This window comes from Dermochelys coriacea, chromosome 3 (assembly GCF_009764565.3).
Source record: "Dermochelys coriacea isolate rDerCor1 chromosome 3, rDerCor1.pri.v4, whole genome shotgun sequence".
In the NCBI taxonomy this organism is placed as follows: domain Eukaryota; kingdom Metazoa; phylum Chordata; order Testudines; family Dermochelyidae; genus Dermochelys; species Dermochelys coriacea.
Window position 1 is genome coordinate 95,625,533 of NC_050070.1, and position 23,659 is coordinate 95,649,191.

The following is a 23,659-nucleotide window of genomic DNA, read 5'->3' on the forward strand; positions in this document are numbered from 1 at the left end:
TCTTCTGGCTCTGTCAATCTGTTTGTTCACTTCAGCAGGTGGGTATTGTAGTTGTAGGAATGCATGATAGAGATCTTGTAGGTGTTTGTCTCTGTCTGAGGGGTTGGAGCAAATGTGGTTATATCGTAGAGCTTGGCTGTAGACAATGAATTGTGTGGTATGATCTGGATGAAAGCTAGAGGCATGTAGGTAGGAATAGCAGTCAGTAGGTTTCCGATAGAGGGTGGTGTTTATGTGACCATCGCGTATTAGCACCGTAGTGTCCAGGAAGTGAATCTCTTGTGTGGACTGGTCCAGGCTGAGGTTGATGGTGGGATGGAAATTGTTGAAATCATGGTGGAATTCCTCAAGGGCTTCTTTTCCAGGGGTCCAGATGATGAAGATGTCATCAATGTAGTGCAAGTAGAGTAGGGGCATTAGGGGACGAGAGCTGAGGAAGCGTTGTTCTAAGTCAGCCATAAAAATGTTGGCATACTGTGGGGCCATGCGGGTACCCATCGCAGTGCCGCTGATTTGAAGGTATACATTGTCCCCAAATGCGAAATAGTTATGGGTGAGGACAAAGTCACAAAGTTCAGCCACCAGGTTAGCCGTGACATTATCGGGGATACTGTTCCTGACAGCTTGTAGTCCATCTTTGTGTGGAATGTTGGTGTAGAGGGCTTCTACATCCATAGGGGCCAGGATGGTGTTTTTAGGAACATCACCAATGAATTGTAGTTTCCTCAGGAAGTCAGTGGTGTCTCGAAGATATCTGGGAGTGCTGGTAACGTAGGGCCTGAGGAGGGAGTCTACATAGCCAGACAATCCTGCTGTCAGGGTGCCAATGGTTGAGATAATGGGGCGTACAGGATTGCCAGGTTCCTCAGATGTTCTTGTTAACTGCTGGAAATGGTCTACCTTGCTTGTCACCATGAAAGGTTTTCCTCCTTTCCCCCCCCTCGCCCCCCGCTGCTGGTGATGGCTCATCTTAAGTGATCACTCTCCTTACAGTGTGTATGATAAAACCCATTGTTTCATGTTCTCTGTGTGTGTATATAAATCTCCCCACTGTATTTTCCACCAAATGCATCTGATGAAGTGAGCTGTACCTCACGAAGCTTATGCTAAAATAAATTTATTAGTCTCTAAGGTGCCACAGGTACTCCTTAACATTAGAACTGGAGTTCTCACTTAAGAAAAATAATTCTCTCTTTTATTCTTATGTTTCCCAACCACACCACTGTATTTACCCCTAAAAGTCTTACTTTTGAAGTAGCTTGCTTATCACTGGGACTCTTTAGAACACAAAAAACTTTTACTTTGTTAACAACATAGTACAAGAGTTGTCTGTATAAATTTAATGTATTAAATTGCTAAGCACGAACCATAAATAGCAGGAAGTAATGAGTTCAGTAATTCAATACCTATTCTAGACTTTACTTTCTCTTCTCAACCTTAATTACCATTCTTCCACCACCCTCAGAGGTCATGTAACCCCACCCTCATCTTGTACAACCAGCTTGAGCCTGGACCATACTTGGACCAATACTCTTGAGCTTGGACCATATTTACTGGTTATTGGCCAGATCCTAAACTGGTGTAAATCAGAGTTGCTACATAGAAGACCATGTAGCTACTCCTATTTATGCCAACCAAGGATCTGGTTCTATATGGTAAAGTATTAAAATGTACATGGCTTGTATAAATTATATTATATGTGTGTTTTTATTGGTTTCTCTAAGTGTCAGATTGCATGTGATTGCTATATTATGTTTTCTGTAATATTAAGGAAAATGTATGTGAATGAATGATCCGTTAGTGATTTTCTATGATTAGTAGTAATTTTTATGTAGACATTTGTGAAACTGAAATATGAATGTGTTGCATTTATGCTCAGAGTTAAGGCTACACACTGTTTCATAGCTCAGATATACCCAGGCTCATCCTGAAGAACCAGAGGGGTCTGGGTCCTGCTTTAAATGCAAATCTCAATGCAGCTTTAACACTATCATCTCTAGCAAAGCCTCCATAAAAACAACGTTTACAAATGCCCATAGGATGAGTACTTAGCATAAATTAGATGGCTAAGAGAATGACAAACAAGACTTTTAAAGACTACAATTACTTTTTAAAATTTAATCTCCTTGCAATTTAAAAATGCAAAGCTGTATGGAATATAAACTGATATATTCTAGCATTTCTTGCAAGATCAGGGCTTTCTCTTTTCACCTGACTGGTTCAAAGAAGCTGAGGTGCATCCAAGTGTATATAATATACAATGTACATAAAATATAAACAGCACATTTTGGTCATAAATATATGAGATGTTAAACAGAATCTGAGTGGCTTTACCTGCAAAGGTTTTGTAATCCACCAGGTCAAACATGATAATAGCTACTGCTGACCAGGTAACAATCAGAGCAACAACAAGAAGCCATGCTGCTGGCGAGCTGAATGTTGTCATTAGGTCCTCTGTAACTGACTTCTTTCCCATTTTCACTGGTGGCGTGAGAACTGACCCATTCTTGTTGTCCATCACTGTGGTGGTGGTTGACATATGTCCTAGTCAAACATTAAAAAAAAAGAGAGCAAATAAATATATTAAGCTAGGTACCTATCAGTCTAAGCTAAAGAACAGTGTGTAGCTTCTGGTCTGTTACAGTTGTTATAGCTGTCAAGTTTTCTAACAACTTAGGCCTTGATTCAGGAATGTACCTCTATTCAGAACAGTAGTTAAACATGTACTTTACTTTGCTTACATGCTAACCCGAACAGGGACAGAGTTAAATACATTAATCCTAAAATAGGGCTTGTTTACACAAACATTTAGTTCATAACAAGATGGGGGAGGGGGTGAGCCCAACCTGCACTAGCCTTCCAGACTGTGCGTGCATCCTGGTGAGCAAATCCTCTTTGAAACAGGAAAACATCAAAGCACATTAACTGTTAATGCACATTACACACATCACACCCAAGCATGCTTCAGACTGATTGTTTAGAAAAGCCTTATATTGCTTTCCTGAACTAGGCCCATAATTAATCATTTAAACATATTCTTAAATCCATACTTATTCAGTGCAACACTTAAGCAAGTGGTTAACACTGACTTCCATGGGACTTAAGTCTGTTCTTACATTTAAGCACTTGCTTTTAACTGAATAAAAATGCCTTCATGAACTGAGGCCGCAATCAAAATAAGTTAGAAGAAAACATATAACCACCACAGGAAAAAAAAACAAACAATATATAGCTTCATTGCTCACCACAAGCCACTTTGCTGTGACTAGCTACACACCTAAAACAGTGGCTGATGGAAGCATAAAATGTTATAATAGCCCTCTAAAAGACTGACTTGTTATGGACTGTGATGAGACGTCTGCCCCACACTGGTGGAGAAAAGCAGCCCTGGGGAGGCTGCACAGCTGACAGCCAATCAGAGAGGGGCTACAATGAGAAGCCATTCAGGTCAGAGCAGACCCATATATAAAGAGAGCTGTAGGGCAGAGGAGGTAGTTCCTGCTTCGGAGCCTAGGGAGAAAGGATTGGGTGCCCGAAGGGCTGAGGGAACCACCAGCACTCTGGATAGAGCAGTGCTGGGCCTGGCCCGGGGAGTGAGAGAGAGCTCCAGCTTGACTGGCTGAAAGACTGAAGCCCTGATAAAGGGGCAGAGAAGGTGCTAGGGATACGGGGAAACAGACAGCTGGGGTTGAAGGAGACGCAGCACGTGGCTACCGCCTACAGGGTCTCTGTGTCAGGACCTGGAGTAGTGGGTGGGCCTGGATTTCCACTGTGCCTCACTCCCACTTGCCACTGTGGGAAGTGGCCTGTGAAGGGCTGCAGTTTGCCACTGAGGGGAATGGCTGGACAGAAGACTGCTGTTCCCCCGGAAATGGGGGAGAACAGAATGAAATGGCTGGAGCGCTGTGTCCTGAAGAGGACGCCATGATCTTTGAGGCAATGTGGGTCTGGAACAGAAGTGACAGTGGTGAGACACCACTGGAGGAGGGCGCCCTGTGAAAAGACTGAAATAATTCCCAAGCAGGAGGCACCACGGTGGTGAGTCCCCACCCTGTTACATGGATACTGTGCCAGATCCACAGTAAAACAGCCTACATTCATGGAGCTATGTCAGTTTACACCAGCTGAGTATCAGCTTTGAATTCTGCTGTCAAGGACACATGACAATGAGTGTGTTTATACTATATTCCATCTCACCAGTCAATAGCAGAAGAAATGTTCTATAGCTGTGCCATGTCTTTTCTAGACAGTGTCATCACAATTTGTGAAGAATCATGTTTTTGTAAATAAATTTGTTTTGAGCATTTTCACTTTCATGAGATGACCTTCTAAAAGCCCATCTTTTCTCCCAAGAGTTGCAGTGTCAAATGGGCTTAACACTGAAAGCTAAAGGCACTTTAGTAGGAAACGGAGAGCAAGATGAACACCTATGTCAATTCTCATTCAGCAGATATCACCTGTTTACTGGTGAATAGCTGCATTTTTAAATACAAACTACTTAACTTACTTCTCTATGGCTATTAAGAACATCTTACACTGCATACAGCTCAAAACAGCTTTTAGAAGCTTAAGGTTTCATTATATTATGTTTCAAATTGCTGAAATTTAAAACCTGAAAATATCTGAGAAATTCTTGAACTCAAACAAATAATAAATGAAATAATCATTGCTTTTGTTTGATATCCAGATATGAAGCTTCAAAAAATCAAATCATTCACTCCTCCCTAGTCATCAAGAGTCAAATGGCACTGTTACATGCTGAGCTCCCTCTTTTGGGAGACACCAGGCTGCAGTATGGGAACTAACCTTGCATCCCACATGCTTTTAAGCCTACGGGGTCAGCGTTTGTATGCAGACACTGTTTCGAAGTCCAGCCTTTCTGACACACTCATGAGGTACCGTTCTCCTGTCTAGCACTGCTTTCTTGGGAAGTGGGACCCTATGGTCTCTCCTATACTGAAGTCCACCAGAGCTCCACCCTTGTGAGGACTTTGGTTTATTATTTAACCACTCAAGAAACTCATGACAGTTAAATCAGGGGAACTCACAGACTTTGCCAAGGAACCTCTACACCAGACACTTTACTCAGACCATGCACGAGAGTTACAGATCTAGGCAAAAATAATAAACAGCTGCATGGAAAACCCCTCCCTTCAGTGTCTTCAATTCTCCAAGATCCTTTTGGGTTTTGGTTAGTGACCTTTCAGGGTTCCAGGACCCCACCTGCACCCCACTCTTCCTATTGTAAGCTGATGGATGGCTGGTGAGAGAGTCCTGGCTCAAGAAGATCCGGGACTTAAGTAGAGTTCTGGCCTCCTCTGTCAGGTGCCCCCTGCCAGAGCAGCTTCACCTCTGCCACACACGTCAGATCGGTTGCTCGACTCCTGCTTTCCCACCCAGCCATGTTCCCAACTAGTTTTTCTGGACTACAGCCAGTCTGTTATTCTAGGGTGTACTCATTTGAACGATGGACCATCAAGGCTGAGGCATGTTGATGGTTTTGCCATTGTTAGCTCCTCTGCTAGGTGTCAGGATTTCATTTAATACCTCTCAGATGTCCAGCTCAAGATGGAGGCTACAGTGAAAAAGTGAAGGGCACAAGACAGTTCAGAACAGTGTTTCAGATTGATATAGACATACACAGACATTACTAATCTGTACCTGTGACATCATCTTTGGCATAACTTCTCTAGCAGCTAAACTGATGCATTATTTATAGTGGTCACCAAAAAAAGAAATCCAAACAGATGTTACATATTTGCATAGTTTAAATTCATCCTGATCCAATTCTTATTAAAGGTTCCTCATTGATTTCGGGGGGCATTGGATCAGGCCCTGTATAATTCTGAATTTCCAAAGTATCCCTTTTATTGCTAAAAGAATTAAAGAACAATGCTAATATGAATATGAACTTGTACTCAGTCCCTATTTATCACCAAAGCAAGAACAAGGTGAATTTTATATCAGAGTACAGTAATGCTGCCTCTGTCTGGGTCTTCTCATGCTGATGCTCCTAATAACCACTTCTAATGCTACAAAATTGCTGCCTTTCTGGTTGGTCACTGAACATTCAGGTAAGAGAGAAAGGGGCATGTGATGAAGCTTTAACTAAACAAAGATAAGCAAACTCAGTCTGTTTCTGACAAATACTGATCTGGAATCTCTACCATTAGAGACAGGTTACAAGAATCTTGGAGAGAGTTCAAGAACCCCAAATGTTGTGCACACTGTGTGTAGCTTTTATTTCAGAATCTATCTTGAGATACCTACAGAAAGGATAAATACATAGGCTGTGGTGAATGAGATTTTTTGTTTTGTCCATCAATTTACATATTTTTAAAATTAGAAATATGAGGTGAAGCACAAACTCTCACGAGCCTGAGACTGAAGAAAACACTTTTGTTCCCTGTATAATGGAAAATCAGTCCAAGAGTGATGTGATAATGAAATCATCATTACATGTCTTGCAATAATTTGTAATGTGAGCAAGGTCAGTGTCAGCTTCAGCAGAGATATGATTTACACTCAAACACCATACATTAGAACAGAAACTAAAATAATTTGCACCCTTGACTGTTCTACACTTTTTATTCATTGTGATTATATATAATTTTCCTTATTTTTGTCCCCTTTTTAGATTGCACTCACTCCAAACATCCCTATACTGATCAAGTGTCTCATTTCAAGCCCTAAAAATCTGCATTGTTAAATAGTAATGTTGTATAAGCAGCACAAAATTGGAATGTTACATGATTTTTGTAACTTACATGAAATTTGGTTTAATTTATGGATAACGTATTCAGTTAATGAACAGTGTCATCTGTTAAGATGCAAGTTATATACTTTTCTATTTTAAAAATATCACTGCTTCCATTTCCCTGAACATAAATATTGGATCAAACATCACACTGCAGGAGAGAAAAATCAAGTGACAAAGATCAGCTTCCTAAAATCAAATTCCAAATCAATAGCATTATGTTATGTAACATTCAAATTCATTCATACAAAATAAACGAACATGTGCATGTAAGAGGACATAAATGACACATTATGCATTTTCTTTCCTCTGGGGAGACCAGTAGGAGTTTATGATGTAAGGGAGAGAATGGAAAGGTACTATCTTATCTTGACAAGTCTGATTGGCATCATAACATATAACTCAAATGACATACTAATGAAAGACATTTGCACAGTAAAAGCAAAGGCAATTAAAACTACATTGTAATGGGGTGGTCACCCCATATTAGTCCTGAAAAGGTTAAGGAAAGAATGAGAAAGAATGAGTTAGGCAACACATGAGGGGGCTAGTCTGGAGAAGCAAGATGAAGCTGAAGATGAAGCTCTGCTGAGCAGGTGTGGGCTGGACTAGTATAAAGCCAGGACGCTGGCAACAGAAAGTGTGGCAATGAGGAAGTCTGCAGTCATCCTCTGTGCACTGGAGAGGGAATGAGAGAATCCAGAGAAAGAGCAGAACCCTAGGACCCTGGCCCTGAGGGAAGAGTGGATAAGAAAGCCCATGGGAGATGGAGTAGGAAGTAGCCCAGGGAGAAAGCACTCAGATTTGGGACTGCACAGACTTTGGCTGTGTGTTGTAGGATCCCTGGGCTGGACCCTGGAAGAGTGGGTGCACCTGGGTTCCTCTACCAGCTACTGACAACAGGTCCCGTGAGACACTATACCCTGGAAGGGGAAACCACATAGTGATCTGGCCAGAGGCCTGAGTCACAGAGAGGAAGCTGCAGCTCCTGGAGTGAGAGGAGTCCTGGGGTGAGAGAGAGGACAATGGGTTAAAATATGCAAGGGTAGGTTTCTGACCTGGAAAAGAGCTAATCCCCAGAATAACCCATAATATTATTATATATTTATAGTATATAATTACTATTTAAAGTGCTGTTTTACTGGGGAAAGTGACCATGTAAAAATAGCACCTTTTTAATTCAATAAATCTACACCTTTTGTATTTGAATCATATCTGTTTACTTTAATGACAAAATAGGTTATCAAAACTTATCAGTCTAGTGAGCCTTCCAGAGCTAGTACAGTTACAGTTGTTATTATGAAAGGGCCTAATGGTTACATTAAGTCTCATTGGTCATTGTTGTTACCCACTGTAAGAACCCCATAGAAAGCAGAGATGTCATACAACCCTGCAGCCAGAGAGCTATTAAAGGGGTATTGTGTAACTATTGATCTGGGTTTACATCACGGCCATCACAGCACTGCAAGCTAAGGTACATGCAGCTTTAGGGTTTCCCAGAAGATTGCTGACACAGGCACTAGTTGTTAGAAGCTTCTTCTTGGGTACATGGCCGGCTGGGAGGGGTCGCTTGGAATTTCTGAGTCAGGAAACTGCCTGCGTGTTTTTTCCCCCATGGGGGTTCACCTAGAATTCATCCTAGGAATGTGAGAACAGTGCAGCTGGGAATAGTGGCAATAAATCAATTTTCCTAATATATATAGGAAGGTGGCTGAAAGTGGTAAAAATCTCATGGAAGGAAGTGGGGTTGGCTGACAGCTGGAGGAGACAATGGAGGACAATTAAAGAAGCTTGAGCCCCTCTGGATAAGACTTGGACTCCCACTAAAAATATCTAATAGCAAGATGATTGGTAACGCTATCTAAAATACTGAGTCAAATACTATATTATCTATATTGGGTGGGCCCTAAATGCACATTGGGCAAGATGTATTGATTGCTGAAATTTCTATATTATCTTAACACATCATGAAATAATTAATCTATCCATAATTTAAAGATAAAGTTATTAGAATATGGTGTATATACTTGAACCTCTTTCTTGCACTAAAAAGCATATACATTACCATTCAAAGGGAATGCTCTTTGCTTTACAAGTTACCAATGCAACCTTGTGATTGCAATTTCTTTGACAATCTGTGCACATCGCCACCCACAACACAGCCTCTCCACAGAAGACTTGTGCTTCTCCCTGATTTCTGCCATACCCACCTCTACAGCTGTAGTGTCAGAGGTGCATACATCACATTTGGATCTCACTACCTATGCTGTACATAGCACATAGGCTGAAAATGAAGGAAAGGGAACAATCTAGAATGGAAAGGCTCAAATTATAATGGAAATTTCAGGCCTGTTCTGGAACTGTCAAAAAATAGAAATACTGGGATGTTCTACTCACCATAGTTTAACAAAAGCTTCAAGAGAAAAATCCCCCAACACCTGAAATGTTTATTAGCAGAGAAAGTGGCATAAAAAAAGCTGCATAAATATTAAAATAATAGAAAGAGGTAGTGGGATTGCTTGTGAGGGAATGAATTACAGACTTATCAGTGACTGACAGTTATAAACATGTAAATTCATTATAAAATAAGGGGGGGGGATGAAGAGACCATTTCTAAATAACAAAAGAAATAGAATCAAGATTATAGAACATGGAAGAAGATGGTGCATGAAAATTAAATGAACTGAATACCAAAAAATCAGTGACAACTGTGTACCGTATTGTATACTCAGTTTCCTATTTTTTTTATTATTCCTGCACTGGTTTTATTTTTGATCAATATAAAATATGTAATGGCATAAAAATTGTATTGTTTATCTTGTCCATTCATACTCAGATAATGTACATAAATTTTTAAAAACATCACACTGATTTCAATGGGTGTTTGTGGAATAAAAGTGACATCTTTCCTAAGCATTCCATTAAGACATGCAGTTCAAAGGAAATGGGGAACCAAGTACAATGTTAATAACAGAGCTACACGTACTGTATGTTATGAATTGGCACAGTTATTAATTCCAGATCCTTTAAACATGTACATTTAAGGATCCCAACAATGGTGATGCTTCCCACAAAGTAGTAATGACTACTCCTGCAGAGTCATTACACAATCAATCACTTAATGTGGAGCAGAAGGGAAGAAAAAAAATTCTCTCCAAAATAATTGTTTATACTAGTATTAATTAAAAACCCATACAAAAACGTAGGTAAAAAAGACTATTTCACTGACCCGCAAAGCACTTCCTAATAGTTTATGGTCAAATTGTGACACCTTTCCTTACACTGAGTAAGTACCTTATTATACAAGTAGCCCCATTGACTTCAACAGGACTGCTCATGGTTTAAGATACTGTTCAGTGTGAGTAATATCATATCACAATTTGGCCCATAGCAAAAATTCTGAAAGTTTTTTTTACATACTTTATATTCAGTATTGCTTCTCCCTTGTACTTTATTTTTAAACATATTTGCATGGAAACAGTGTCTTTCTTCTTTAAGAGTTCATCAGCTCCTGCTGCTTATACCCCACTGGAGTCATAATCCTTCTTTTGTGATATCACAATGATTTCCACATCAATCTATTGTGAAGATTATGATGACTTCAAATGAGGAGGAAGCAGCAAGAGAAGATGAACTCTTAAGAAACAATATACTATTTCATGCAAATGGCCTTCATAATAAAAAGAAAAATAAATATATGGGTGGCATTTTTCTAAAAAAGAATATTTTCAAAGCCTTCATTGAAATGTCAGGTCTGTTTAAAATAAAAGCAATAAAATTCAAGCAGAAGGCTCACAACTTTTTATTTTTTTAGTTAGACTCACATTCTAGTCAGTGAGTTCTTATGTAAACTAATTTTAACATTGAAATTAACTTTCTGAACTATTTAAACATAAGAAGAACAGTTGTTATTGGCCTCCATTCACAGACTGTCAAGACAAATAAAATACAACTCAAACTTGAATATTCCATCTGTCTGCATCTCCATATGAGTTTTGGTTGGTTTTTTGGGGGGGGGGGGTTTTGGGGGTGGGAAGAGAATCATTGTTTAGGGCAACTGCACCTGTATTTCCCCCTCATGGTCCAGCAAGGGCACTCTTGCCCAGGCTTCCAGCTCCCCAAATGTTGCCTCTCTTGGTCATAGACATGCGAGTCTCCCTCCTAACTGGGGTATTTCCAGGCTGCAAAGTTGCCTGCTTACCCCATGAATCCCGCAGCAAAGTCAGACTGCCTAAGCAGGGCTTCTTTACTTTTCTCCTCAGAGATAGTAAATGGAGCAAATTGCCATAGTTAAGTTGTCACCCAGCTCTTTCTTAGTAAGCCCCATTTATTAAGGTAAATGATTACAAAGAAAACAAAAAACAATCAAAGAAACGTCACGCTTGCTAATAAGTTTACCAGAGATTACCTCAACTCCAGCAAGGGCTTTGGCCTATGACAGTCCTTCAGCTCCTACCAAGTGGTTTTTCTATGGTTTCCAACCATTCCCAGGAAGAATTGGGTGGTCCTGCTTGAACAGAAGGTCCTGTCCACTGGTTGCAGCAGAAAAGGCCTGGAGCTAGTTTTAACTGAAGCTATTTAACCAAAAGACCTTTTTTTTTTTTGTCTTTTGGTCCCTGGAGAATCCAGTTTGAATAAGTGTATGCAAGTTTCTCTCCAGGTGCACAGGTTACAGCCTGAGTTAATTGCCTAACCACTGCCCACTGTTCTGATGTTCCTGGAGCACTGTGGTCCCTCTTCCCCATGGAATTACATAAAGTCCCTGGCCCACAATGATACATAAGTTTTATTTCAATAAGATTTGCCCAGAATATTGCATAAAATGTCATATCTGTCATAGGGGATATACAAAATGGGTGAGTGTCACAGTGTGGGCTAGCCCTTTAAGGGATTTGGCTTCAGCCCCACCTGTGCTTTGTCATGTTGTCCCACACCATTGGTTTGCACCAATGGCTGAGGTCAAGTGATCTGGAAGCATATGATGGTAGCCCAGATAGGACACTTCAAGCCAGCTCCATCTCAAAGGGGGAAGACAAAGAGCTAGAATGTAGTTAGGGGGAAGGCTTCTCCAGATAAGTCCAAACTGGATCTGGCTGAGATCCCCTGCTTAGAAGGATCTGGGGAATTGAGAGGGAGCTGGAGTCTGAAGCCCAGATACAAGGATAACTGAAGAGAGAGAGCTGCAGTGGACCCAGGAAACAGAACACCAGGAAAGTTGCTCTCCACAGCAAGCAAATAATAAGGCCTGCCTGGAACTACCTGGAGGGAAGGAGGTGTAAGAGGAATAGAAACCTGAAGATGCTTGAGGAAATGCCAGCAGCAGACCTTGTATTTTTGGAAAAAATCTGTTACCAGAATAGGTGCTGGAACTAGCATTCCGGGGGTGCTGCCACACCCCTGGCTTGAAGTGGTTTCCTTCATATACAGGGTTTACAGGTTGGTTCAATGGCTCTCAGCATCCCCAGTATAAAAATTGTTCCACCACCCTGGTTACCAGCCAGGAGTTGAAGAAACTGTGAAGCTGGGGAAAGACTAGTTTTGGTTTAAAACCAAACCAGACACAAAGAAGAGTCTTGGGGTAGTCTGAGAAACCCAAATTGGCACCAGTTTCCCATGGGAAGAGTCTCTACAGAGAGATTTTTCAAGAGTATTCAGCATGAACTAACTCAGGTCCCACTGAATTAACAGTTTTAGAATTTATTTAAATGAAGGCAGAGTTAAGTCAATGCTGAGTAGTTTTGAAAATCCCACCCTACATCTACACTGTGGCTTCACAGCTGATGAAGTACAGATTAAAGTTTCAAATGTGTGTGTGATTTAGGAAATCCCTCTGAAACTCAATTCTTGAAAATTGGACAGGTTTCTAGCATTTTGAAAATTCTGCCCTAATTCACCACTCTTTCTTGCCTAGTAACATCCTATATTCTCAATAGATCACCAATCCAGCATATATTCATAAACACTTAAAACCCTGATATGTTTTCTTGTTGGAAAATAGGGCATACATATTAACTCAGAGAGATGATTTACAAGGATGTCTCAATTTAAACTATGGGAAAAGAAACCTTGTGTGTCTTGCAAGTGATGGTAAAAAAATTTTTTAAAAATAATAATTAAAAAAACCCTACTCTCCCTTTATTCTGAATTTGTTTGTAAAGACCATTACGCCTTCAAGACATTTAGCCTTCTCCTTGTGTGGTTGTTTCTATTATGCATAATTTTAAAGAAAGCGTTTATGTAATTCAGCTTATTCAAGCATTATAACTAAGGAAAGCATTAGCACTGAAAAGTCTTCAGACGATATTGTTGATCCTGTCAAAATAAGTCGTGTGTGATTGAGATTGCATTGTAATATCCTATTCAGTAATTTATACCTTAAGTCACTGCAGAAAGAAGGAAAGTAGGGAAAGTTGTAAAGGTCAGATTTCAAATTCTTACAGAAAAGGTAGTGGATTTTAATGGGATATTTTATATAGCATCTTAGATCTACAGCCATATCCCTTTATGCAGTAATTTTCTGAGAATTCAAAAGACCAGCAATATTAATTATGAGAATATAAGAATGGTCATACTGGGACAGACCAATGGTCCATTTAGCACAGTATTCAGTCTTCCAATAGTGGCTGATGCCAGATGGTTCAGTGGGAATGAACAGAAGAGCACAATTTATAGTGTAATCCATCCCTTGTCATCCAATCCCAACTTCTGGCAGTCATAGGTTTAGGGACACTCAGAGCATGGGATTGCATCCCTGACCATCTTGGCTAATAGCCACTGATGGACCTATCTTCCCTGAATTTATCAAATTATTGTTTTAACTCAATTATACTTTTGGCCTTCACAATATCCTGGCAATGAGTTCCACAGTTGACTATGCATTGTGTGAAGTAGTATTTTCGGATGTTTATTTTAAACATTTTAAATTATTCTTAAATAAATTTTAAAGTATTGCCTATACTTTTCATTGGGTGACCCCTGGTTCTTGTGTTATGTGAGGGATAAATAACACTTTCTCCACACTGTTCATGATTTTATAGATCTCTATCATATCTCCTTAGTCACCTCTTTTCCAAGCTGAACAGTCCCAATCTTTTTAATCTTCCCTCAGATGGAAGTTGTACCATGCCCCTATTCATTTTTGTTCCCCTTCACTGTGCTTTTTCCAAATCTATATCTTTTGAGATGAGGTGACCAGAACTGTATGCAGTATTCAAGGTGTAGGCATATCATGGATTAGAGAGGAACATTATGATATTTTCTGTCTCATCTTTCCCTTTCTTAATGGTTCTAAGATTGTTAATTCTTTTGACTGTTGCTGCATATTGAGCAGATGTCTTCAGAGAACTATCCACAATGACTTCAAGATCTCTTTCTTGAGTGATAAAGCTAATTTAGACCACATAGTCTAGTTGGGATTATGTTTTTAAAATGTGCATTACTTTGCATTTATCAACACTGAATTTTATCTGCCATTTTCTTGCCCAATGACCCCCAGTTTTGTGAGATCCCTTTGCAAATCTTCACAGTCCACTTTGCACTTAACTATCTTGCATAATTTTGTATTGTCTGCAAACTTGCCACCTCACCATTAACCATTTTTTTCCAAGATCATTTATGAATATGTTGAACAACACTGGCCCCAGTACAGATCTTTGGGGAACCCTGCTATTTACCTCTCTCCACTGTAAAAAATAACCATATATTCCTACCCTCTAACCAGTTATTGATTCATGAGATGACCTTGCCTCCGATGACTGCTTACTTTCCTTAAGAGCCTTTGGTGAAGGACCTTGTCAAATGCTTTCTGAAAGTGCAAGTACTCTATATCCACTAGATCACCCTTGCCCACTTGTTTGTTTGGCCTCCTCAGATAATCCTAATAGATTAGGGAGGCATGATTTCAGTTTACAAAAGCTGTGTTGACTCTTCCCCAACATACCATGTTCATCTGTGCGTCTGATAATTTTGTTCTTTACTATAGTTTCAACCAATTTACCTGGTACTGACATTAGACTTACCAGCCTGTAATTGCCAGCATCTCCTCCAAGCTTATTTAAGCAATATGTTACATACACCAGCGAGTAGTTCTACAATTTCATATTTTAGTTCCCTCAGAACTCTTGGTTGACCAATATAGAATATGAGACCTCCAAGAATATCAATACTACAACTGCGTGAAGTTTTTAAGCCAAAACTCTCCCAACAAAAAAGTGCAGATTCAGGTTGCCAAAACATTTTGCAAATTTATGTTGAATGCACCACCAATATTTTGGTAGGAAAAAATTCCAGAAAATTCAAAGTTTCATTTTTACATTTTCTAAGTGAAACCCTGATTGAAAAATGACTTTTCTTTTTGAAATTTGCTTCAATTTTATTTTAAGTTAAAACTCAAAAACCAAAACATTTAGTTTGACCCAAACCACATTTTTGCATTTGTTTGGATCAGTTAGTGAACAAAAAAAATCAGTTATTCACACTGCTCCAATCAAAACAAAATAAGTGGTCAATACATAAGAAGAGACTTTCTAAGAAAAGGCAAGGTGTTGCAGTAAGTGAGCTTGATTATACTGAGTAAGAAGGGTGCCACTTACTGCAAATATTGAACTGCCCAAGTATAGTGCTAGGTAGCACTGTGCTGCTGGAGATGTTCTTCCTGTTAAGTCAGCGAACTCCTGCCTTGACCAATTTTTTTTTTCCATTTAAGATCTGAGGAATGGAGTTTATAGCTTCAACATCCTGGACAAACTCCAATGTGCATTATCACATTGTCTGTCTAAATTCCCTCTATAGCTAAACTATATTAAACAGCTTTTCATTCCAGGCCAGACATGGCTGCACTTCAGCGATGGATGAAGTGACCCCGCATATGTTCTGTAAAGCAGTTTGAGCTGATCAGAATGAGAAGTGCTATGTACCTGTTAGATACAAATAGATGAGCACTTTGGGGCAGGAAATATGTATGTGACCTTTTATTACTGTACTTTATTTAATTTTTGTGCACCTGCATTCTTTATATTTTCTATACCCATACTTTACCTTCTTTCAAGTTCTGAAATAGTAACAGGAATACTCTCTCTTAATGCAGATCTTAGATATCTGACATTTCTGAGGAAGCCAAAGGGATATTCAGATGTATTTGTGAGATGACAAAATGTATCTCACTTTGTATCTTTTGAAATGTCAAACTGAAAGTTGGAGGAAAGTGGATTTCATTCATCTGTAAATAACATGAAATCTTTTGGAACAGGGTACCGTATATATTCCTTATGTTACTAATGTGTGTTTGGAAACTAAACTCTATATAATTCCTAAAGTCTATATAATGTTTCGGAGTGCAAATATTTACTTTAAATGAGTCAGAATAAGTAGTAGTCTAAAAATATCACTCTCCACATTTCAGCAACAGCCTGGACAAGTAGATAGGGCATAATACAAACCAAAGTGTAAACAAACATTGAGAAGAGATTTTCAGAGACAAGGATCCTCTGCTGAAACTATTCTGCCACCAGTCCCCAGACATACAGATGTAGGGACTGACAACAGGGTCAAGTCACTTGATTTCCACTATTAGAGAAGAAATGGGGAGAGATGCAGCCTTCCAAGAAACTAGGATCCAAACTGTATGTCTTTAAAGATCAATATTGACACCTTGAATTATATTCAAAAGTAACTGAGTACAGTGTAAGGTCTGCTGATATAATAGACTCTCCACATCAGATACCACTAAGCAGTTGGTCTAACATACTATGTACCTGCTGAGGCTTCCATGTGCAGTTTTCATGAGGAGCCCCATGTAAAATGTGTTACAGCACTTAAATCTGGAGGTCACAAATGTATGGATAACTGTGGAAACTCCATATTTGAGAGAAATGGTCATAAATTATTACATTAGGTACAGATGAAAAAAGCCCTTGTGACCCAGTGTGATGCTCTATGATTGCAACAAATCTTGTACAAATTGTCATGTAAGGTGTCACTGGAAAAGTTATGATTTCCTAAGGGTATGTCTTCACTACCCGCTGGATTGGCGGGCAGTGATCAATCCAGCGGGGATCGATTTATTGCATCTAGTCTAGACACGATAAATTGACCCCCAAGCGCTCTCCCTTTGGCTCCTGTACTCCAACGCCGAGAGAGGCGCAGGTGGAATCGATGGGTTAGTGGCAGCAGTTGACTCACTGTGGTGAAGACACTATGGTAAGTCGATCTAAGTACGTCAACTTCAGCTACGTTATTCATGTAGCTGAAGTTGCATAACTTAGATCGATTCCCTCCACCCCCAGTGTAGACCAGGCCTAAGTGTGTTTATATGCATGTATCATCTTTGTGTCTAATGTTATGAATATTGGTCCTGGACCTGTATTTTATACATGTGTTGTATTCCTGGGTAACACCCACCAGATTAGATTTTCATCAAGGCAAGACAGTTATGTGTTAATGGCCCATTAAGGACACTTCACTCTAACAATGGCCATAGAGGAAACTCATCCCACCTAGTAAGCCTTCCTGTGGATGTCTCAGCAGGAATATGGGCAATGGTTGCCCCTGTGAGTCATCAAAACATGTAAGGACATGTGATATGTTCATGTGACCCTAGAGTCCATCTGGGGCCAGTATCTTTCCACAAACAGAGGCTGTGGACTTTGTTTGGGACAGTAAAATTCCATGCTCATGGCAGAGGATGTAAAAAGACACAAGACATCTCTATGTTGTGTTTATTTCCTGCTTCATTTCTCTGGACTGGATTTTTAACAAGGAAGCTTTGAACAAGGACTGATGCCCCTCTGTCCCCCCATATGTTTGGGTAATTCCAGAGGGACATTTGCAAGATAGCAGTTGATTACATCACTGCTATGATCCTGATCTATGAACACTAAAAAGTCACTTGTATGTATATGTATCATTAATAACTCTTTTCTTTTATTATTAAATCTTTAGCTTTTAGTTACTAAAGGATTGGCATCAGCATGATTATTGGGTAAGATCTGAATTATATATTGACCTGGCTTAAGTAGCTGATCTTTTGGGATTGGAAGGACCCTATATCTGATTAAATTGGTTTTCAGTAACTATTCATCATGTAGTCCAGTTTCTGGGTGGTGAGCCAAGGGCTGGGATGCCTAAGGAGACTGCAGTTTGGGCCTCTTGTTAACCAGTGTGGTGAGAACAAGTTCACTTTTGTTACTGGCTTGGTATAATCTAATGATAGAATAACCACCAGTCTGGGGTAAGTCTGCCCTATGTCTCAGCAGTTTGTCCTGAATTTGGCATTTTCAGCTCTGACCCACTGAGGCACAGTGACACTCAGGGGGCCATTGGTGACAAGAGACAGAGTACCCCGGGGGTGCACAGAGTTTTACTGGGATCCCCTGGGTCAGATATCTGCATAATAGTTAAAAGGGTGGTCTTTACTGAGTCAGTAGAACCACTGGTCATCAATCACTGCAAAAGGTATGTATAGTTAATAGATAGAGATATAGAGAGATAGAGAGATAAAATTATGGTTGTAAGGTCTTGGAGTTAAGGCAAATTACCGGGAAGTGACATACCTCAAAGATGTTCCCTTCAGGCAGGAGGTTACTGACTCCCATCTGCCTGTCTGGACATTTGTGTATTGTATGCCTTGTAGCATACTGACCCAGGTGTGAATGGAATGGCTGTGAAATCTTAAAGAGTGGAAATCTGCAGGAAGAAATAAACACCAGGGGCTGTCTTGTTTATGAATAAAGACAAAGATTGGGCTGGTATATCCTGGAGTGCAATGAGACACTGAATTCTTCACCTAGGAGGCAAACTGACAGAGTGCTTGCCTCATGAAAGGAGGGTTGCAGCCAGCCCTGCTGTAAAGCACTGCAAGGATTTGGAGTGAGCAATATTCTACAAGATATGAGTATCTTGTTAAGTCTAGGCTCTAGAATGGCTGTTATGATTTTATTTTATATGTAACCATTTATTCCCAGTACTGCTGCTTGGTACTACTTGAATCTCTAAGCTTTGTTAACTACACATAGACTTGATTTCACTATAAGGATCTAAATGCTCTGTGTTTAAGCAGAGTGGTGATCTGAAGTGGAACTGGTACGCTTGTGTGTACTACTTCTTTGGAAGCTCTGATTCTGTGAATACTGAAAAAAGAAAAGGAGTACTTGTGGCACCTTAGAGACTAACAAATTTATTAGAGCATAAGCTTTCGTGAGCTACAGCTCACTTCATTGGATGCACTCCTTTTCTTTTTGCGAATACAGACTAACACGGCTGCTACTCTGAAACCTGTGAATACTGAGTGTGTCCATTGGATCAGAAGGTGGACATTCTAGGGAGACCCTCAGAAGGCTCAAAGGTTGGGTTGTGCCAATTGCTAACCTGTAAGTGACAGTGGGGCTTGAGAGGCCTAACAAAAAGTGCTCAAGTTGCTGTAGCTGGAGGAGTTGGGGATCTGACCCATAGCAGGAATAGACCAAGGCTACCTAACGCTAAGAGCAGGTGGTGGTGGTGAAGTGCCTCACAACCCTAGATATCCCTGGGAAGTGTAACAGAACTCTTGGGCAACAAAACTACACGAGACTGCAGCAATAATCAAGGATAATATACTAACTATATTACAAACCAAGCTTGTCAAAACCTCTCAGCAGTAGGGGCACAGCCACTATCCCCACTATTCTTTCTAGAACCATCCCTGAATCAATCAGCATCAATTCAGTCTTGCGTACGCTGACCCTCAGCCCATCTCACTCAAGATTTTATCTTGGCCACATGCTGGAAAAAGAGAAACACTGTTCAATCCAGGTTTGATGGGGAAAAAAGACTGTTGCATACCATGCAGGTACAGTGCCACACAGCCCAAAACATCTCACTTTCTTCCCCACTTGCTTCAGAATGCTAAACAAGAACACCTTTAAGAGAGATGAGCAATTGCCAGCAGGACCCTATGGGATCCCTCTGATGCGGGAAATAAAGCAGAATCACTCAAAAAAAAATAATGTCCACCCCGGTAACAGTCCAAATCAACAAAATCAGCAATAGAGGGCTGTGAACAGATTTAAGGAAACACAGTGGACATCTGACCTTTGTCCATTGCTAAGAGATCATCAGCAAATGAGACTACAAGGCCATATGTTTCCTATTTAAACCTGAAACCTAAGAAATTCAGATATTGCGAGAGTTGCATCACTTTTTCAATAAACTTATGCAAAAGGATCTGTTGGTGCAAGAGTTACCAAAAATCAATGGCCTCAAGAACACTCATTTCAGGGTTGCTGTTACCTTTGTCCCACACCCAAATATTTCCTCACTTGATTTTACTGGGGCATAGGTCCCGCTCCGTTAGCAATCTGAAGTTCCTCCAGAACATTTAATAACCCAGTAAATTCAATTGGAGAAAACAAAAAGATGCCCTAGTGTGGTGATACTCAGATTGCAGCTTATGAGCCACAAGTGGCTCTTTAATGCATCTCCAGCGGCTCTTTGCAGCACATGATATTAAAACACTGTGATTTAATTATTAACCAATCTAAGTTGTTAACCAATAAGGATGCTCTTACTATGTTATTAACCAATTGTAGTTGATAAAATAACAATAATATGTGGTCTATCATAGAATCATAGAATAGAATACCAGGGTTGGAAGGGACCTCAGGAGATCATCTAGTCCAACCCCCTGCTCAAATCAGGACCAATCCCCAACTAAATCATTTTGCTGTGAGAATAATATATGAATAAAAACTAAATATTTCCCATCATATCATTTAAATATGAATATATAGTACTATAATAAATGAAACAATGAATTCACACTACTGTGGCTCTTCTGGGTAATGCTGATCACTAATTTGGCTCCTGAACCACAGAGGTGTGAATACCTCTGCTCTTGTGTTTGTTCCTTCCATACACATTGCCCTAACTGATATTAACCCAGTCTAATTCTGAATGATTTAGGAAATCCATATCAATGAGATACTCATCTATGCTACTGGAAAATGATGACCTGGTTTCACTAAGCTATCCAGAACTCAGAGTAGCAGCCGTGTTAGTCTGTATTCGCAAAAAGAAAAGGAGTACTTGTGGCACCTTAGAGACTAACAAATTTATTAGAGCATAAGCTTTCGTGAGCTACAGCTCACTTCATCGGATGCATTGATGTGAGCTGTAGCTCACGAAAGCTTATGCTCTAATAAATTTGTTAGTCTCTAAGGTGCCACAAGTACTGCTTTTCTATCCAGAACTGGAACAGTTCAGATAGAGGAGATTTCTGGATGTCATTATGGAGAAGAGAAAATAGTCTTCACTTCCATGTCAGATCCAAAACAGGATTTTAAATATTCCCTTTCACACTTGGCCAGTCTCAAAAATCATAGAATCATAACAATGCGGAAGGGATCTTGAGAAGTCATCAAGTCCTGCTCCCTGAGCCGAGGCTGGATTAAGTCACCCTAGACCATCCCTCAGGTTTGTCCAACCTGTTCTTAAAACCTCCAATGATGGAGATTCCACAACCTCCCTTGGAACCCTTTCCAGAGCTTAACTATCCTGAAAATCAAAGTTTTTCCTAATATTCAACCTAAATCTCCCTTGTTGCAGATTAAGCCCATTACTTCTTGTCCTACCTTCAGTGTATATGGAGAACACTTGATCATTGTCCTTTTTATAACAGCAATTAACATATGCAAAGACTTATCAGGTCCTACTTTTCTCAAGACTAAACATGCCCGTTTTTTTAACCTTTCCTCATAAGTCAGGTTTCCTAAAACTTTTATCATTTCTGTTAGTCTCCTTTGAATTCTCTCTAATTTGCCCAATTTCCTAAAATGTTTGTGCTCAGAACTGGACATACGACTCCAGTTGAGGCCTCACCAGTGCTGATCGGAGTGGGACAATTACCTCCTGTGTCTTACATATAACAGTCCTGTTAATAAACCCCAGGGTGGTATTACCCTTTTTCTCAACTGCATCACATCATTGACTCATTCAGTTTGTGATTCACTATAACCCCCAGATCCTTTTGAGCAATACTGCCACCAAGCCAGTTATTTCCCATTTTGTAGTTTTCCATTTGATTTTTCCTTTCTAAGTAAAGTACATTGCATTTGTCTTTGTTGAATTTAGACCAATTCTCCAATTTGCCAAGGTTGTTTTGAATTCTAATTCTGTACTCCAAAAGTGCTTGCAACCCCTCCCACATCCACAAATGTAAATCATGGCACCAGCATTGCCTCTGAAAGCAGTAAGAACTTTGGATTAGCAGATGTATATATGCAAACATGTAACTCTGCACATCTACTTCATGGACTACCCATCAGAAGTAACTGTAAAAGCCATGTTTCAGAGTAGCAGCCGTGTTAGTCTGTATTCGCAAAAAGAAAAGGAGTACTTGTGGCACCTTAGAGACTAACAAATTTATTAGAGCATAAGCTTTCGTGAGCTACAGCTCACTTCATCGGATGGTTCAGCTGCATCATGTGCATTCAAAATAAGGGGGGGGGCATGATGGGCCATAATTTGATAGATGACATTTGGAGAAGTGCAATATTTTTCCTGTTTAAAGTTCTGAAACTACTGATTTAGAAAGGTTACACAAATGGAGTTTTATAGTGACACCAACTTGATTGAGAACATGTGAAATATAACCTGTGAAAATATGTGTAGGAGATGCCATTTTATGAGGAATCATTAGAAATCAGCTTCTTGCCTGAGATTCACAGTAGAATTTGGTCCATAATATATACATAAAAAGCATAAAAAGGCACAGAGATGTTTCATCTCACTCTTTCATGTTGTAATTTTAATGTAGAACACTTTTTGAGCTACACTACATCAAGTCCTTTGGATCTATAGAGAACATGACTAAGGTCCTGGACACAGAGCCATATTCATGCTTGGTGTAACTCAGTGGAGTTACACCAGGCATGAATTTGGCCCAATTTATAACGCCGCTTGCTCTTTCATAGCTCTGTCAGAGTACATTCAAATCTAAAAATAATGTATTTTTCTTTACAAGTTTCTGTCACAACACATTATATGCACATATTCTACAAGTAATAGAATGCCAAAGTTATAAAGCAACACTTCTGAACTACCAATGAACTACTAAGAAATATAATTTTTTTCACCAACATCTTCACTTTCTCAAAAAGTCATGACTCATTGAATCATAGAAAGTAAACAATGTGTGTTTTTTCTCCATAATACAGTAAAATATTTATCTATTTAAAAGGCGTGTTACCTTAGGAAGAAGTTTTCATTACAGTACTCAGTCCTTTGAAAGGAAAGGAAGATTATGATCCAGTTTAATTGTTGGTGTGACTCAGAAGAGTGACATTTTAATCTTGAAAGAGATTAATCTGGAAGATTTATTGGTAGGATAATAAAGCTTTAAACACATTCAGTGAAAGGTAAGATAAAAATCCTTTGAATTCAAATATGTCTAAAATAGAAGATGGTTTATTTTGAATATCTTAATGATTATATCATATCTAAAACATCCCTTTCTATACAGTACTTGAATTAAGATTCTAAAATGTATAACCCAATCCAAGAAAGTTCTCAACATACATGGTATAGTAAATAATGCCAAATATACGGCATCCTCATGTAATAGTGTTCATATGGTAAGAGTAACTTATTTACTTAAAAAAGAAAATGAGTACTTGTGGCACCTTTGAGACTAACAAATTTATTTGAGCATAAGCTTTCGTGAGCTACTGCATCCGATGCATCCGATGAAGTGAGCTGTAGCTCACGAAAGCTTATGCTCAAATAAATTTGTTAGTCTCTAAGGTGCCACAAGTACTCCTTTTCTTTTTTGCGAATACAGACTAACATGGCTGCTACTCTGAAAGCTGATTTACTTAAAAATTTGAAAACATCCAAACCTTACATAATTATGCAGAGTTGAGAGCTTACCAA

General features: G+C 39.5%; 1 protein-coding gene across 2 annotated transcripts in view; it reads right to left on the minus strand.

Moving 5' to 3' along the window:
- The window catches only part of TRDN (triadin), a 108,601-nt gene that overhangs the window by 69,689 nt on the left and 15,253 nt on the right, over positions 1 to 23,659 (minus strand). For both annotated transcript variants that reach the window (XM_043510898.1, XM_043510897.1), the window contains exon 2: positions 2,335 to 2,544. In XM_043510898.1, coding sequence (XP_043366833.1) covers positions 2,335 to 2,544 — 210 coding nt within the window. The remainder of the gene's footprint in view (positions 1 to 2,334; positions 2,545 to 23,659) is intronic.